Consider the following 17,600-nt stretch of genomic DNA (forward strand, 5'->3'; position numbering starts at 1 on the left):
CAACTCCTGTGCTTTCAACCGCTGTGCCTTCAGCCGCTGTGCTGTCTGCCCAAGTACCTTCTGTACTTCTCTATTCACTCTTCAGCCTGTGCTGTCTGCCTCTGTGTCTTCAGCCTCAAGTCCCTGTGCCCTCAGCCTTCAGCCCTCTACATTCAACTCCTGTGAACTCAAACACGGTGACCTCAGCCGCTGCATCTTCCGCTTTAAGCCTCTGTGCCTTTAGCCCTGATGTCTTCAACCTTCAGCTCTGGACCCTATAGCACTGGTGCTTTCAGACCTTGTGTCTCCAGTTTTCAGACTCAGTGCATTCAGCTCCTTTGTCTTCAGCCCTCAGTGCCTGTTCCTTCAGCCCCTTTGCTTTCAGCCCCGTATCTCAATTCTTCAGTCCCAGGGCCTTCAGCCCCAGTGCCATCCACCTTCAGCTCCTGTGCCTTCAATCGTGGCTGAAGAGATGGTATCAGGGGGAGGATTTCAGAGTCCTGGGGCATGGGGCCAGTTCTGGGGGAGGTGGGACCTGTACAAATTGGACGGGTTACACCTGGGCAGGACTGGGACTGATGTTCTAGAGGGGAGTGTTTGCTAGAGCGGTTGGGGAGGGTTTAAACTAATATGCCAGGGGGATGGGAACCTATGTAAGGAATCCAAGAAGGAGGGAGCAAGGACAAAATGTGGGGAGAAGGTTCCAACTACATCAAAAATCATGAAAAAAGTTAAATGGAAGGAGAACTCAGGAGATGTTATTAATGGAAGTGTTAGAATTCAAAAAGGTACAAAAACTAGCATAAGGGCACTTTATCTGACTGCTTGTAGCATTCGAAACAAGGTAAATGAGTGGACAGCACAAACCATTGCGAACGAGTATGATTTGGTGGCCATTACAGAGACATGGTTGCAGGATGTTCACGACTGGGAGTTGAATATCCAGGGGTATCAAACTGTTCGGAGGGACCGACAGGAAGGTAAGGTGTAACTCTGATATTTAAGGATGATATCAGGGCGGTAGTGAGAGATGATATAGGTTCCATGGAAAAAAAGGTTGAATCCATTTGGGTGGAAATTAGAAATAGTAAGGAGAAAAAGTCACTGATGGGCATAGTCTATAGGTCACCAAATAATGACATCATGGTGGAGCGAGAAATAAATAAAGAAATAACGGATGCATGTAAAAATGGTACAGCAATTATCATGGGGGATTTTAATCTACATATCAATTGGTCAAACCAGGTCAGTCAAGGCAGCCTTGAGGAGGAGTTCAGAGAATGTATCCGCGATAGCTTCCTTGAACAGTATGTAATGGAACCGACAAGGGAGCAAGCTATCCTAGATCTGGTCCTGTGTAATGGTGGCACGGTAGCACAGTGGTTAGCACTGCTGCTTCACAGCTCCAGGGTCCCGGGTTCGATTCCCGGCTCGGGTCACTGTCTGTGTGGAGTTTGCACATGCTCCTCGTGTCTGTGTGGGTTTCCTCCGGGTGCTCCGGTTTCCTCCCACAGTCCAAAGATGTGCGGGTTAGGTTGATTGGCCAGGTTAAAAAAATTACCCCTTAGAGTCCTGGGATGCGTAGGTTAGAGGGATTAGCGGGTAAAATATGTGGGGGTAGGGCCTGGGTGGGATTGTGGTCGGTGCAGACTCGATGGGCCGAATGGCCTCCTTCTGCACTGTAGGGTTTCTATGATTCTAATGAGACGGGAATAATTAATGGTCTTGCAGTTAGGGATCCTCTTGGAAGAAGCGACCACAGTATGGTTGAATTTAAAATACAGATGGAGCGTGAGAAGGTAAAATCCAATACCAGTGTGTTGTGCTTAAGCAAAGGAGACTATAAAGGGATGAGGGAGGAGTTGGCTAAGGTAGACTGGGAGCAAAAACTTTATGGTGGGATAATTGAGGAACAGAGGAGGACTTTCAAAGCGATCTTTCACAGTGCTCAGCAAAAGTATATACCAGTGATAAGGAAGGACTGTAGAAAAAGAGATAATCAGCCATGGATATCTAAGAAAATAAAGGAAGGTGTCAAATTGAAAGAAAACGCATACAAAGTGGCAAAGATTAGTGGGAACCTAGAGGATTGGCAAATCTTTAAAGGTCAGCAGAAAGTCACGAAAAAAGCTATAAAGAAAGGTAAGATGGATTATGAGAGTAAACTAGCTCAGAATATGAAAACAGATAGCAAAAGTTTCCACAAATACATAAAATGAAAAAGAGTGGCGAAAGTAAACATTCGTCCTTTAGAGGATGAGAAGGGGGATGTAATAACTGGAAATGAGAAAATGGCTGAGGCATTGAACAGGTATTTTGTGTTGGTCTTCACAGTGGAAGACACAAATAACATGCCAAAAATTGATGACAGGAAGGCTATGGCAGGTGAGAACGTAGAAACTATCATTATCACAAAATAGGTAGTGTTGGACAAGTTAATGGGGCTAAAGGTAGATAAGTCTCCTGGTCCTGATGGAATGCATCCCAGGGTACTAAAAGAGATGGCAGGAGAAATAGCAAATACACTAATGGTAATTTACCAAAATTCGCTGGACTCTGGGGTGGTTCCCACAGATTGGAAAACAGCAAATATGACGCCACTGTTTAAAAAGGAGGTAGACAAAAGGCAGGTAACTATAGGCCGGTTAGCTGAACTTCTGTAGTAGGGAAAATGCTTGAATCTATCATCAAGGAAGGAAAAGCAAGACGTCTGGATATCATAGAAACCCTACAGTGCAGAAGGAGGCCATTCGGCCCATCGAGTCTGCACCGACCACAATCCCACCCAGGCCCTACCCCCACATATTTTACCCGCTAATCCCTCTAACCTACGCATCCCAGGACTCTAAGGGGCAATTTTTTTTTAACCTGGCCAATCAACCTAACCTGCACATCTTTGGACTGTGGGAGGAAACCGGAGCACCCGGAGGAAACCCACGCAGACACGAGGAGAATGTGCAAACTCCACACAGACAGTGACCCGAGCCAGGAATCGAACCCGAATCGAAATTGAATATAAATTGTCCCATTGGTAAGACGCAGCATGGGTTCATGAAGGGCAGGTCATGTTTGACTAATTTGGTGGAATTCTTTGAGAACATTACATGTGCAGTGGACAATGGGGAACCTGTGGATGTGGTGTATCTGGATTTCCAGAAGGCATTTGACAAGGTGCCGCACCAAAGACTGCTGCATAAGATAAAGGTACACAGTGTTACGGGTAATGTATTAGCATGGATAGAGGATTGGTTAACTAACAGAAAGCAAAGAGTGGGGGTAAATGGGAGTTTTTCTGGTTGGCGATCAGTGACTAGTGATATGCCTCAGGGATCAGTGTTGGGACCGCAATTGTTTACGATTTACAGAGATGATTTGGAGTTGGGGACCAAGTGTAGTGTGTCAAAATTCGCAGATGACACTAAGATGGGTGGAAGAGCAAAATGTCTAGAGGACGCTGAAAGTCTGCAAAGGGATGTAGATAATCTAAGACCATAAGACCATAAGACATAGGAGCGGAAGTAAGGCCATTCGGCCCATCGAGTCCACTCCACCATTCAATCATGGTTGATTTCAACTCCATTTACCCGCTCTCTCCCCATAGCCCTTAATTCCTCGAGAAATCAAGAATTTATCAATTTCTGTCTTGAAGACGCTCAACGTCTCGGCCTCCACAGCCCTCTGTGGCAATGAATTCCACAGACCCACCACTCTCTGGCTGAAGAAATTTCTCCTCATCTCTGTTCTAAAGTGACTCCCTTTTATTCTAAGGCTGTGCCCCCGCGTCCTAGTCTCCCCTGTTAATGGAAACAACTTCCCTACGTCCATCCTATCTAAGCCGTTCATTATCTTGTAAGTTTCTATCAGATCTCCCCTCAACCTCCTAAACTCCAATGAATATAATCCCACGATCCTCAGACGTTCATCGTATGTCAGGCCTACCATTCCTGGGATCATCCGTGTGAATCTCCGCTGGACCCGCTCCAGTGCCAGTATGTCCTTCCTGAGGTGTGGGGCCCAAAATTGCTCACAGTACTCCAAATGGGGCCTAACCAGTGCTTTATAAAGCCTCAGAAGTACATCCCTGCTTTTGTATTCCAAGCCTCTTGAGATAAATGACAACATTACATTTGCTTTCCTAAGTGCAGATGGAGTACAATGTTGGTAAATGTGAGGTCATCCATTTTGGTAGGAATAACAGCAAAATGGATTATTATTTAAATGGTAAGAAATTGCAGCATGCTGCTGTGCAGAGGGACCTGGGTGTCCTTGTGCAGGAATCTTAAGGAGTTGGTTTGCAGGTGCAGCAGCTAATTAAGAAGGCAAATGGAATTTTGTCCTTCATTGCTAGAGGGATGGAGTTTAAAAACAGCGAGATTATGTTGCAGCTGTATAAGGTGCTGGTGAGATCACGCCTGGAGTACTGTGCACAGTTTTGGTCTCCTTACTTGAGAAAGGATATACTGGCACTGGAAGGGGTGCAGAGGAGATTCACTAGGTTGATTCCGGAGTTGAGAGGGTTGGCTTATTAGGAGAGACTGAGTAGACTGGGGCATTGGAATTCAGAAGAATGAGGGGAGATCTTATAAAAACATATAAGATTATGAAGGGAATAGATAAGATAGAAGCAGGGAAGTTGTTTCCACTGGCGGGTGAAACTAGAACTAGGGGGCATAGCCTCAAAATAAGAGGAAGCAGATTTAGGACTGAGTTGAGAAGGAACTTCTTCACACAAAGGGTTGTGAATCTGTGGATTTCCCTGCCCAGTGAAGCAGTTGAAGCTACCTCATTGAATGTTTTTAAGGCAAGGATAGATAAATTTTTGAACAGTAAAGGAATTAAGGGTTCTGGTGAGCGGGCGGGTAAGTGGAGCTGAGTCCACAAAAGGATCAGCCATGATCTTATTGAATGGCGGAGCAGGATCGAGGAGCCAGATGGCTTACTTGTGCTCCTAGTTCTGATGTTCTTAATCCCTGCACAGTCAGATCTTGTGCCTTGAGCTTTCAGCCCCGGTGCCATCAGCCCCTGTACCTTCTGTCTTTAGTCCCCGTGCCTCCCACCTACAGCACCTGCACCTTCAGCCCCTGTGCCTTTCTGCATTGTGCTGTAAGCGCCTCTGCGGTCAGTATCTGTGCCTTCAGCGCCATGCCATCAGCACCTGTGCCTTCAGTCCTTGTGCCATAAGCCCCTCTATCTTCAGCCTTCAGACCCTGTGCCGTCTGTCCCCAGTGCCTTGAGCCTTCAGTCCGTTACTTGCCTTCAGCAATTGTGCCTTCAGCCCCTGTGCCTTAAGCCATTAGTCCCTATGCCTTTAGCTCCTGTGCCTTTCACCTTCAGCTCCAGTGTCTTCAGCCCCTGGGTTGTCAACCGGTATGCTATTTCCCCGCAGTGCCATCTGCCCTTCTGCCTTCACACTTCAGCCCATGCTGTCAGCCCCTGTGCTGTCTACCACTGGCCATCTGCCTTCCATCCACAGCCCCTGCACCTTCAGCCCCGAACATTCAGCCTTCAGCCCCTATGCCTTCCAGTCTTGTGCTGTCAGCACCTGTGCCTTCAGCCCCCAGCTCGTGACTTCAGCCCCTGTGCCTTCACCCTTCAGCCCCTTCACCCTTCAGCCCCTTCACCCTTCAGCCCCTTCACCCTTCAGCCCCTTCACCCTTCAGCCCCTTCACCCTTCAGCCCCTTCAGCCCCTTCACCCTTCAGCCCCTTCACCCTTCAGCCCCTTCACCCTTCAGCCCCTTCACCCTTCAGCCCCTTCACCCTTCAGCCCCTTCACCCTTCAGCCCCTTCACCCTTCAGCCCCTTCAGCCTTCAGCCCCTTCACCCTTCAGCCCCTTCACCCTTCAGCCCCTTCACCCTTCAGCCCCTGCGCCTTCACCCTTCAGCCCCTGCGCCTTCACCCTTCAGCCCCTGCGCCTTCACCCTTCAGCCCCTGCGCCTTCACCCTTCAGCCCCTGCGCCTTCACCCTTCAGCCCCTGCGCCTTCAGTCTTCAGCCCCTGCGCCTTCACCCTTCAGCCCCTGCGCCTTCACCCTTCAGCCCCTGCGCCTTCACCCTTCAGCCCCTGCGCCTTCACCCTTCAGCCCCTGCGCCTTCACCCTTCAGCCCCTGCGCCTTCACCCTTCAGCCCCTGCGCCTTCACCCTTCAGCCCCTGCGCCTTCACCCTTCAGCCCCTGCGCCTTCACCCTTCAGCCCCTGCGCCTTCACCCTTCAGCCCCTGCGCCTTCAGTCTTCAGCCCCTGCGCCTTCAGTCTTCAGCCCCTGCGCCTTCAGTCTTCAGCCCCTGCGCCTTCAGTCTTCAGCCCCTGCGCCTTCAGTCTTCAGCCCCTGCGCCTTCAGTCTTCAGCCCCTGCGCCTTCAGTCTTCAGCCCCTGCGCCTTCACCCTTCAGCCCCTGCGCCTTCACCCTTCAGCCCCTGCGCCTTCAGTCTTCAGCCCCTGCGCCTTCAGTCTTCAGCCCCTGCGCCTTCAGTCTACAGCCCCTGCGCCTTCAGTCTTCAGCCCCTGCGCCTTCAGTCTTCAGCCCCTGCGCCTTCAGTCTTCAGCCCCTGCGCCTTCAGTCTTCAGCCCCTGCGCCTTCAGTCTTCAGCCCCTGCGCCTTCAGTCTTCAGCCCCTGCGCCTTCAGTCTTCAGCCCCTGCGCCTTCAGTCTTCAGCCCCTGCGCCTTCAGTCTTCAGCCCCTGCGCCTTCACCCTTCAGCCCCTGCGCCTTCACCCTTCAGCCCCTGCGCCTTCACCCTTCAGCCCCTGCGCCTTCACCCTTCAGCCCCTGCGCCTTCAGTCTTCAGCCCCTGCGCCTTCAGTCTTCAGCCCCTGCGCCTTCAGTCTTCAGCCCCTGCGCCTTCAGTCTTCAGCCCCTGCGCCTTCAGTCTTCAGCCCCTGCGCCTTCAGTCTTCAGCCCCTGCGCCTTCAGTCTTCAGCCCCTGCGCCTTCACCCTTCAGCCCCTGCGCCTTCACCCTTCAGCCCCTGCGCCTTCACCCTTCAGCCCCTGCGCCTTCACCCTTCAGCCCCTGCGCCTTCACCCTTCAGCCCCTGCGCCTTCACCCTTCAGCCCCTGCGCCTTCACCCTTCAGCCCCTGCGCCTTCAGTCTTCAGCCCCTGCGCCTTCAGTCTTCAGCCCCTGCGCCTTCAGTCTTCAGCCCCTGCGCCTTCAGTCTTCAGCCCCTGCGCCTTCAGTCTTCAGCCCCTGCGCCTTCAGTCTTCAGCCCCTGCGCCTTCAGTCTTCAGCCCCTGCGCCTTCAGTCTTCAGCCCCTGCGCCTTCAGTCTTCAGCCCCTGCGCCTTCACCCTTCAGCCCCTGCGCCTTCACCCTTCAGCCCCTGCGCCTTCAGTCTTCAGCCCCTGCGCCTTCAGTCTTCAGCCCCTGCGCCTTCAGTCTTCAGCCCCTGCGCCTTCAGTCTTCAGCCCCTGCGCCTTCAGTCTTCAGCCCCTGCGCCTTCAGTCTTCAGCCCCTGCGCCTTCAGTCTTCAGCCCCTGCGCCTTCACCCTTCAGCCCCTGCGCCTTCACCCTTCAGCCCCTGCGCCTTCAGTCTTCAGCCCCTGCGCCTTCAGTCTTCAGCCCCTGCGCCTTCAGTCTACAGCCCCTGCGCCTTCAGTCTTCAGCCCCTGCGCCTTCAGTCTTCAGCCCCTGCGCCTTCAGTCTTCAGCCCCTGCGCCTTCAGTCTTCAGCCCCTGCGCCTTCAGTCTTCAGCCCCTGCGCCTTCAGTCTTCAGCCCCTGCGCCTTCAGTCTTCAGCCCCTGCGCCTTCAGTCTTCAGCCCCTGCGCCTTCACCCTTCAGCCCCTGCGCCTTCACCCTTCAGCCCCTGCGCCTTCACCCTTCAGCCCCTGCGCCTTCACCCTTCAGCCCCTGCGCCTTCACCCTTCAGCCCCTGCGCCTTCACCCTTCAGCCCCTGCGCCTTCACCCTTCAGCCCCTGCGCCTTCACCCTTCAGCCCCTGCGCCTTCAGTCTTCAGCCCCTGCGCCTTCACCCTTCAGCCCCTGCGCCTTCAGCCTTCAGCCCCTGCGCCTTCAGTCTTCAGCCCCTGCGCCTTCAGTCTTCAGCCCCTGCGCCTTCAGTCTTCAGCCCCTGCGCCTTCAGTCTTCAGCCCCTGCGCCTTCACCCTTCAGCCCCTGCGCCTTCAGTCTTCAGCCCCTGCGCCTTCAGTCTTCAGCCCCTGCGCCTTCAGTCTTCAGCCCCTGCGCCTTCAGTCTTCAGCCCCTGCGCCTTCAGTCTTCAGCCCCTGCGCCTTCAGTCTTCAGCCCCTGCGCCTTCAGTCTTCAGCCCCTGCGCCTTCAGTCTTCAGCCCCTGCGCCTTCAGTCTTCAGCCCCTGCGCCTTCAGTCTTCAGCCCCTGCGCCTTCAGTCTTCAGCCCCTGCGCCTTCAGTCTTCAGCCCCTGCGCCTTCAGTCTTCAGCCCCTGCGCCTTCAGTCTTCAGCCCCTGCGCCTTCAGTCTTCAGCCCCTGCGCCTTCAGTCTTCAGCCCCTGCGCCTTCAGTCTTCAGCCCCTGCGCCTTCAGTCTTCAGCCCCTGCGCCTTCAGTCTTCAGCCCCTGCGCCTTCAGTCTTCAGCCCCTGCGCCTTCAGTCTTCAGCCCCTGCGCCTTCAGTCTTCAGCCCCTGCGCCTTCAGTCTTCAGCCCCTGCGCCTTCAGTCTTCAGCCCCTGCGCCTTCAGTCTTCAGCCCCTGCGCCTTCAGTCTTCAGCCCCTGCGCCTTCAGTCTTCAGCCCCTGCGCCTTCAGTCTTCAGCCCCTGCGCCTTCAGTCTTCAGCCCCTGCGCCTTCAGTCTTCAGCCCCTGCGCCTTCAGTCTTCAGCCCCTGCGCCTTCAGTCTTCAGCCCCTGCGCCTTCACCCTTCAGCCCCTGCGCCTTCACCCTTCAGCCTCTGCGCCTTCACCTCCTGTGCCTTTAGCCCCTGACTTCAGTTTGAGGCCATGTCCCTTCAGCCCTCAGCCTGTGTGCCTTCACCCCCTGTGCCTTCAGCTCTCAGCCCCTGCACCTTCACCTCCTGTGCCTTTAGCCCCTGTGCCGTCAGCCCGTGTCTTCAGTTTGAGACCCTGTGCCTTCAGCCCTCAGCCCCTGTGCGTTCAGCTCCTGCGCCTTCAGCCCTCAGCATTCAGCCACTACTTGAGTTCTGAAACCCAGAGCTCAAGTTTCTGCAGCTAGAAGCACTTCCTGCACATATGGTCCTCTATTTGCACATACTACAGGACACTCATTCCACTCGACTGAGCTGCCCTGTCATGTCTGAACTTTGGTGATACTGAGATACCAGCCTTGGGTGACTGTCTGTGTGGACTTTGCATGTTCTCCCCATCTCTGCATGGGTTTCCTCCAGGTGTTCCAGTTTCCTCCCACAGTCCAAAGATGGCAGGTTAGGTGGATAAGCCATGCTAAATTGCTCCTTAGGTCCCAAAGATGTGTAGGTCAGGAGATTAGTGGGGTAAATACATGGGGTTACAGGGATAGGTAATAAAATACACTGTTGGCGAGTCAGTACAGACTCGTTGGTCCAGATGGGCTCCTTCTGCACTATAGGGATTCTATAAAACTTTACTTCTCTTGCATTAACTCTATTTTATTTTGGATTACTTGCAGTACCTTACTATATAGGCCCTAACTTTCCCTTATTCTAGATGCTAGTTTTTCGCACACTGCCTCTTAATTGACTCCTTACTGGCCAATCAACTTTCCAGTTACCTGTGATGTCATTGTGGGGTGGTTTTCCCTCTCCCTGCAGTCTCACAACAGCTGAAGTACTCACCAAATACTACCCAGGACAAGACCACTTTCTGAAGAGTGAAAACATTAGATAAAAAAAACAAAAGAGCACCTCATCCTCCACTATGCACCGATTTCCCACCTTGATACAAATTCCCAAATATATTCACTCAGGATGCTTGTGCACCACTTACTGATTGTACACGAGAAAAGCCCCTTTCTACAAGACTATCAACATTAATGGGATAGGCTCGTCAGAAAACTTAAACAAACAACAAAAGGATGCATATGAAGCTATGTCTGAATTCTCTGTTGGATCAGTGTAAAAGAGCACAATGTTTTAATTTTCAAACTGATTAAGTTATGTTTTAGAATTGCAGTTAGCTGTTCTAGATAAAATGATTTCTTCTATCAACTAAATTTTTTAAATATAGGTTCATACAAAAAACACCTCTGTAATAATGTCACAGGTACAAGTAACATATTACCTTGTAGAGTCAGCTGTTTTGATAGTTTGGGCATAATGTCAATGCCATTTTTCAACCAGTTAATCAAAGGATTCGGAATGCCTTCAGCATGACACCTGAGACTGGCAGTCACTCCTGGTTCACGAGCCTGACTCTCTGGATACACCCTAATAACTGGAGGAACTGCATGTGAAATAGAAAAAAAAACAAGTTAGTGGATGGCTGAGTTCAATGGCAACATTAAGATGCTTATTTCAACCTTTCTCAAGGATGGATGTATTCCAGTCAAAATGCCATACACAGGACAATCAAAATAAATCTGGGAAAACTTAATTATTTCTATTACCTGCTACCTAATAACATACAGATAAACAAGATATTTGGCTTCTTAGAGCAGTCAGGGTAGTCATTGTATAAAGAGCTTAGAGGGGCAGATTTCTTGAAATGTATTCAGCAGAGCTTTTTATGTCAACATATAGAAGGTCCAACAAGGGACAGTGTAGAGCTAGATCTAATGGGAAGAGTACAGGCCTAACATGTTCCCTTTAGTGTGAAATGCAGGCTGTAAGAGGAAACCCTAATAGGTTAGTAAGATTGTTTAAACATTAGACAGTTAGCACTGCTGCCTCACAGCGCCAGGGACCCAGGTTCAATTCCTGCCTCGGGTGACTGCGTGGAGTTTGCACATTCTCCCCGTGTCTGTGTGGGTGCTCCGGTTTCCTCCCACACTCCAAAGATGTGCAGGTTAGGCGGATTGGTCATGATAAATTGATCCTTAGTACCGCGGGATTAGCAGGATAAATACGTGGGGTTACGGGGATAGGGCCTGGGTGGGATTGTGGTCAGTGCCAAATGGCCTCCTTCTACACTGTAGGGATTCTATGATTACAATTAAGGCACTGACAGAACTACCAGCATTAAGTTAAATGACTTTTAAAACAAGTTTATAAGCTAACAAGAGAATAGTTTACATGCATGTGAATGCAGTCAGAGATTTAAACAAGTGATTATGATTTTAAGACACATATGCTGATATTTTGAAGATATTAATGTATTGTTTAACATATACTGTTCATTTTAGCCAATAGCAATTTGCTGCAAAGAGTCATGGTAAAAAGGCATTAGGGTAAGTCATATTCCAAGAGAATATTTATACCTTGGGGATATGCAAGATTTATCAATAAAGTTTCAGACAGAGAGAACATTTAGGACACTTAATCACATTTCATGAATATAGTTTAATCACAGACAAGATGGAGGCACGCCCAGACGTGGAGTCATGTGTTAATCTGATTTGGCAGTGACTTTTAAGGGAACCCGTGAGAACGTTCATTTGAACTTTGGGTTGGCGTCCGAGGTCACTAGGCAACACGAGAAGCGGGGTCAGCCATGACAGGAGTTGAATTGTATACATCAGATTTCATCGGAGAGGTCCAGCAGCTCAATCTCAGAGATGACCTGACCCTTTGATGTTCTCCTGGCAGCTGCTGGTTAAGTAAAGTTACGTCTTTAAGACAGAGACTGTGGCTTCGTGAGCCTTGTATTTTCTAAAGTTTAGGCAGTACTGGTCACCTGGGATCCACACTCGTGGATCCAAAACTGTATCACATATTCAAATCACCGATAGAGAAGGCGGTCCATGAATTTATGGCTCCAGAAATGAATGAGGAAGTTGTGCCAAATCCATCTCCAGAGCCTGAAAAACAGGAGCTGCCTGCTCTAGCTTCAGGAAAATTCTTCAAGATGCTTTTGGTAAAGAGACGGAAAAGAGGAAATGAATAAAACAACAGACCCATTGAATCATAGTGAGAGTTTGGATGAATGATAACCTGGGGTTTACAACTGTAAAGACAAAAGTAGTGTGATATAAGAGCTTAAGTGATGGGATAGAGTCACTAGAATCTGACAGCGAGACGTGCCTCCTAAGAGTGAGTATCTTTACCACCCGAGTTAATGAGAAGGAGTAACACGTAAAGTCATCAGATCCGTAAGTTGACCTATCCGAATGAATGATTGGGGTTGCGAAGGGCAGGGAAAGGTGATAACGTAATTTCGCTACTCGCCTGTGAGCAGAGCCAAGAGAGCCGTGCGGAGAGGGGGGTAGGGGGGTGGGGCGGGGCGAGAAGGCCACGCACCAATAACGTAAGAGGCTAGAACAAATTGGAGGGGGACACGGTCAGCCTAGGCATTAGAATGCCCCATGGGGACGAGAAAGTGAAGTGTTTCTGAGTTATTGGGGTGGAAAACCCAGTAAGAAAAAGTTAGAAGGTAAGGGTTGTGCTTTCAGCGAAGCTGAGGGCTTTCACAGAATTATAGAATCCTACAATGCAGAAGAGGCCCTTCAGCCCGTCAAATCTGCACCGACGCATGAAAGATCCTTTGACCCAGAGGAATTCCCAGAGAGGGGTCTGTGGAATTGGATGGGAAAGCGGATAGAAAACAGAATTAGGAATCAAAGGAAAGGGGCAAACAAGACAGGGAAAATTGGTAATGCGAAATTGACAAAATACAGAGTGAGATTAGAAGGGTTAGACCGCCCTTGTGTGGTCTTGGAGAATATGTCTACCTGATACGCTGCAAGAAAGGATGTCCCGAGGCATGGTACATTGGGGAAACTATGCAGACGCTGCGACAACGGATGAATGAACACCGCTCGACAATCACCAGGCAAGACTGTTCTCTTCCTGTTGGGGAGCACTTCAGCGGTCACGGGCATTCGGCCTCTGATATTCGGGTAAGCGTTCTCCAAGGCGGCCTTCGCGACACACGACAGCGCAGAGTCGCGGAGCAGAAACTGATAGCCAGGTTCCGCACACACAAGGACGGCCTCAACCGGGATATTGGGTTTATGTCACACTATTTCACATAAATATTTCTGCTTTTTTCCTCCTGAGTCTTTATCATGCGATCCTAGAATCAGAATTTATGTCACACTATTTGTAACTCCCACAGTTGCGTGGACCTGCAGAGTTTCACTGGCTGTCTTGTCTGGAGACAATACACATCTTTTTAGCCTGTCTTGATGCTCTCTCCACTCCCATTGTTTTGTTTCTTAAAGACTGGATTAGTTGTAAGTATTCGCATTCCAACCATTATTCATGTAAATTGAGTCTGTGTCTTATAAGTTCTGTTTGTGAACAGAATTCCCACTCACCTGAAGAAGGGGCTCAGAGCCTCGAAAGCTTGTGTGGCTTTTGCTACCAAATAAACCTGTTGGACTTTAACCTGGTGTTGTTAAACTTCTTACTTGGAGAATATGGCAGAGAATGTAGATTTGACCTGGGAGAGGCGACTCGTTAATACAAACAGTGGTAATGGAGCACAAAAAATAAATCAGGAAAATGATAGAGGGGGATATGATGCAGAAATTTCCGTGTAAGCAAAAATTCTGGTGGAAAGCCCAGACTAAACAAAAACCTGAAATGGCCTCCGTGATTCTCAGTATGATGATGAGAAATTGTCTCCGGAAAGAGGCAGTTGACAGACACAGTAAAAGCTGTTCGAGAAGACTCCAGAAGTGTGCCCACAGGAAGGATGGTAACAAATTCATTGTATCCTTCAATCCCAGAGGAGTCAGATGAGGAGGGAAGATTCAAAGAACAAGAACAAAGAATAAAGAAAATTACAGCACAGGAACAGGCCTATCGGCTCTCCAAGCCTGCACTGACCATGTTGCCTGACTTAACTAAAACCCCCTACGCTTCCGGGGAACGATTCCCTCTATTCCCATCTCATTCATGTACTTGTCAAGATGCCCCTTAAAAGTCACTACCGTATCCGCTTCCACTACCTCCCCCGGCGACGTGTTCCAGGCACCCACCACTCTCTGTGTAAAAAATCTGCCTCGTACATCTCTTTTAAAACTTGCCCCTCGCACCTTAAACCTACGTCCCCTAGTAATTGACTCGTCCACCCTGGGAAAAAGCTTCTGACTATCCACTCTGTCCATGCCTCTCATAACCTTGTAGACTTCTATCAGGTCTCCCCATAACCTCCGTCGCTCCAGTGAGAACAAATCAAGTTTCTCTAACCTCTCCTCATAGCTAATGCCAGGCAACATCCTGATAAATCTTTTCTGTACCCTCTCCAAAGCCTCCACATCCTTCTGGTAGTGTGGCGACCAGAATTGAACACTATATTCCAAGTGCGGCCTCACTAAGGTTCTATAAAGCGGCAACATGACTTGCCAATTTTTAAACTCAATACCCCGGCCGATGAAGGCAAGCATGCCGTATGCCTTCTTGACTACCTTCTCCACCTGCATTGCCACTTTCAATGACCTGTGTATTTGTACACCCAGATCCCTTTGCCTATCAATACTCTTGAGGGTTCTGCCATTTACTGTATATTTCCAATCTGTATTAGATCTTCCAAAATGCATTACCTCACATTTGTCCGAATTAAATCCATCTGCCATCTCTCCACCCAAGTCTCCAACTGATCTATATCCTGCTGTATCCTCTGATGGTCCTCATCGCTATCCGCAAATCCACCAACCTTTGTGTCGTCCGCAAACTTACTAATCAATCCAGTTACATTTTCCTCCAAATCATTTATATATATTACAAACAGCAAAGGTCCCAGCACTGATCCCCGAGGAACACCACTTGTCACAGCCCTCCATTCAGAAACGCACCCTTCCACTGCTACTCTCTGTCTTCTTTGACCGAGTAAGAAGTTTAACAACACCAGGTTAAAGTCCAACAGGTTTATTTAGTAGCAAAAGCCACAGAAGCTTTCGGAGCCTTTTCTTCAGGTGAAGAAGGGGCTTGGGGCTCCGAACGCTTGTGTGACTTTTGCTACCAAATAAATCTGTTGGACTTTAACCTGGTGTTGTTAAACTTCTTACTGTGTTTACCCCAGTCCAACGCCGGCATCTCCACATCATGACTTCTTTGACCGAGCCAGTTTTGTATCCACCTTGCCAGCTCACCTCTGATCTCATGCGACTTCACCTTCTGCACCAGTCTGCCATGAGGGACCTTGTCAAAGGCCTTACTGAAGTCCAGGTAGACAACATCCATTGCCCTACCCTCATCCATCATCTTCGTCACTTCCTCGAAAAACTCGATCAAGTTTGTGAGACATGACCTCCCCTTCACAAAACCATGTTGCCTCTCACTAATACGTCCACTTATTTCCAAGTGGGAATAAATCCTGTCTCGAAGAATCCTCTCCAATAATTTCCCTACCACTGATGTAAGGCTCACCGGCCTGTAATTACCTGGATTATTCTTGCGATCCTTCTTAAACAAAGGAACAACATTGGCTATTCTCCAATCCTCTGGGACCTCCCCTGTAGCCAGTGAGGATACAAAGATTTCTCTCAAGGCCCCAGCAATTTCCTCTCTTGCCTCTCTCAATATTCTGGGGTATATCCCATCAGGCCCTGGAGACTTGTCTACCTTGATGTTTCTCAAGAACCCCAATACCTCCTCCTTTTTGATCTCAACATGACTCAAACTATCTACACATCCTTTCCCAGACTCATCATCCACCAAGTTCATTAGGAAGGGTAACTCAGGAAGACAGAGATTCCTCTCGTGGTAGTAAGATGGGGACGGCTGTTCCGGTAAGACAATTCCATGCTATAATAAAATGATCTGGTAGAGGGAAAGGATCACCCACTGTAACTACTGAGAAAGTGCCATGATCAGCAACTGAAAAACTGATGCTCATGGACAAATTAGGCCCATTACGAAGCAATCACCAAAATTTGGCTTTTTGGGAAATTTTGGATGTGTTAAGAGTGGTTCACCATTTGACTTTGGATGACAAAGGGTGGCATGGTGGCACAGTGGTTAGCACTGCTGCTTCACAGTGCCAGGGACCCAGGTTCAATTCCGGCTTCAGGTGACTGTCTGTGTGCAGTTTGCACATCTTCCCTGTGTCTGCATGGGTTTCCTCCGGGTGCACCAGTTTCCTTCCACAGTCCAAAGATGTGCAGGTTACGTGGATTGACCATGCTAAATTACCCCTTAGTGTCCCAAAATGTGTAGGTTAGGAGGATTAGTGGGGTAAATACTTGGGGTTACGAGGAACAGGTCTGTGTGGGATTGCCCCTTAGTATCTGGGGGATTATGTTGGGCTACAAGGGCCTGGGTGGGATTGTTGTTGGTGCAGACTCGATGGGCCGAATGGCAGTGTAGGGATTCTATAATTCTAATGACATAAGAATTTTAATAAAGGGAAAGTTAGCTGGGCCAGCATAGCAAATGTTACCTGAGGCGTTAAAAAAAGAGTTTGGATATGTGCAACAGATGATAGTGAAGGCCAAAGATATGAGCAATTTAAATGGGCAATAGGGCGAGCTATAGGTAAAGGACACTCCAATTGGGTTAAGGTAACCCAAATTAAACAAGACTCCAAATAATCTGAAGAATACGGAGAAAGAGAATTCAGGGCTTATGAAGATAATGGAAGGAAAACCCTACTAGGAATGATATGTTTTTGGGCATGCTCAAAGAGGAGCTCTCACTCGAATTATGGATATGGGTATTCCAATTGGAAACACTTATCGGGATGTTATGAATTGGGCTATGAAAACAGAATCCAATTACCAGAAAAATCTCAAAATGACTCCAGTGCAGGTTGATCAGTCACAACTGAAATTTCTTAAAACGTGCTTTGCGTGTGGGAAGAAAGGACATATTGCTAAGGATTGCCGAGTGAGGCGCACAGAAAATAATCAGAGTAACAAAAGAGTATATGCAGCAATTGCCATAAGATAGGTCATGATATGAAAAATTGTGGGGTGAAAGGTGGGTAGAGAAGGACAGGGTCCCAACAGGGCAATTTCATCCTCTGAGGTTCAAACCCAAAACTCCATAGGAGCACAGCAAGCACCACAGACAGTAATTCAGATGACAGCAGCTGAATTGCAGAAATTGTTAGGTCAGAAATGACAATAAGCAGCTCTTGAGACTACAGGTAGAGATCCCCGAATGTATGTAGAAACAGTTTTAGGAGGCCGAAGCTGCATCATGTTGGTATTCACCGGGCCATCTCGATCTATAACAGATTTAAATTTGTCAACAACTGATCAGACCATACGGTTGCAAGGAGTAACTGGGGGGATTAAGACCGCGTTATTGAGTGAACCTACCGTACTGGAGATTGAGGCTAAAGAGGAACAGATTCAGATTTGGATATGTTCAACAGACGAAGGAAGTATTTTAGGGATAGACCTGTGAGAACAATTGGGAGCTATAATTGACACCAAGGCAGGTAACATGTGATGTGAATCGTACAAGGTGGCATGAGTCATACAAGCAAAATCGATGGGGTCAGAAGAAAAGTTGCAATATCACTAGAATAGCAACACTCCAACAAAATTGGGAAAATGGAACAATATGGTGAGATTTGGCTGCATGGTACCCTTAGGTCTGGGCCGAACACAAACAGGATTGTTGTTATTTAGATGTCCCTCAGGTCACAATTCCCGGGAAGGTTCATCCTCCAC

At 48.9% G+C, this 17,600-nt stretch overlaps 1 protein-coding gene across 2 annotated transcripts in view; it reads right to left on the reverse strand.

The window, feature by feature from the left end:
• The window catches only part of fstl5 (follistatin-like 5), a 780,144-nt gene that overhangs the window by 115,036 nt on the left and 647,508 nt on the right, over nt 1-17,600 (reverse strand). For both annotated transcript variants that reach the window (XM_078209651.1, XM_078209742.1), the window contains one exon: nt 10,160-10,321. In XM_078209651.1, coding sequence (XP_078065777.1) covers nt 10,160-10,321 — 162 coding nt within the window. The remainder of the gene's footprint in view (nt 1-10,159; nt 10,322-17,600) is intronic.

This window comes from Mustelus asterias, chromosome 1 (assembly GCF_964213995.1).
Source record: "Mustelus asterias chromosome 1, sMusAst1.hap1.1, whole genome shotgun sequence".
Classification (NCBI taxonomy): domain Eukaryota; kingdom Metazoa; phylum Chordata; class Chondrichthyes; order Carcharhiniformes; family Triakidae; genus Mustelus; species Mustelus asterias.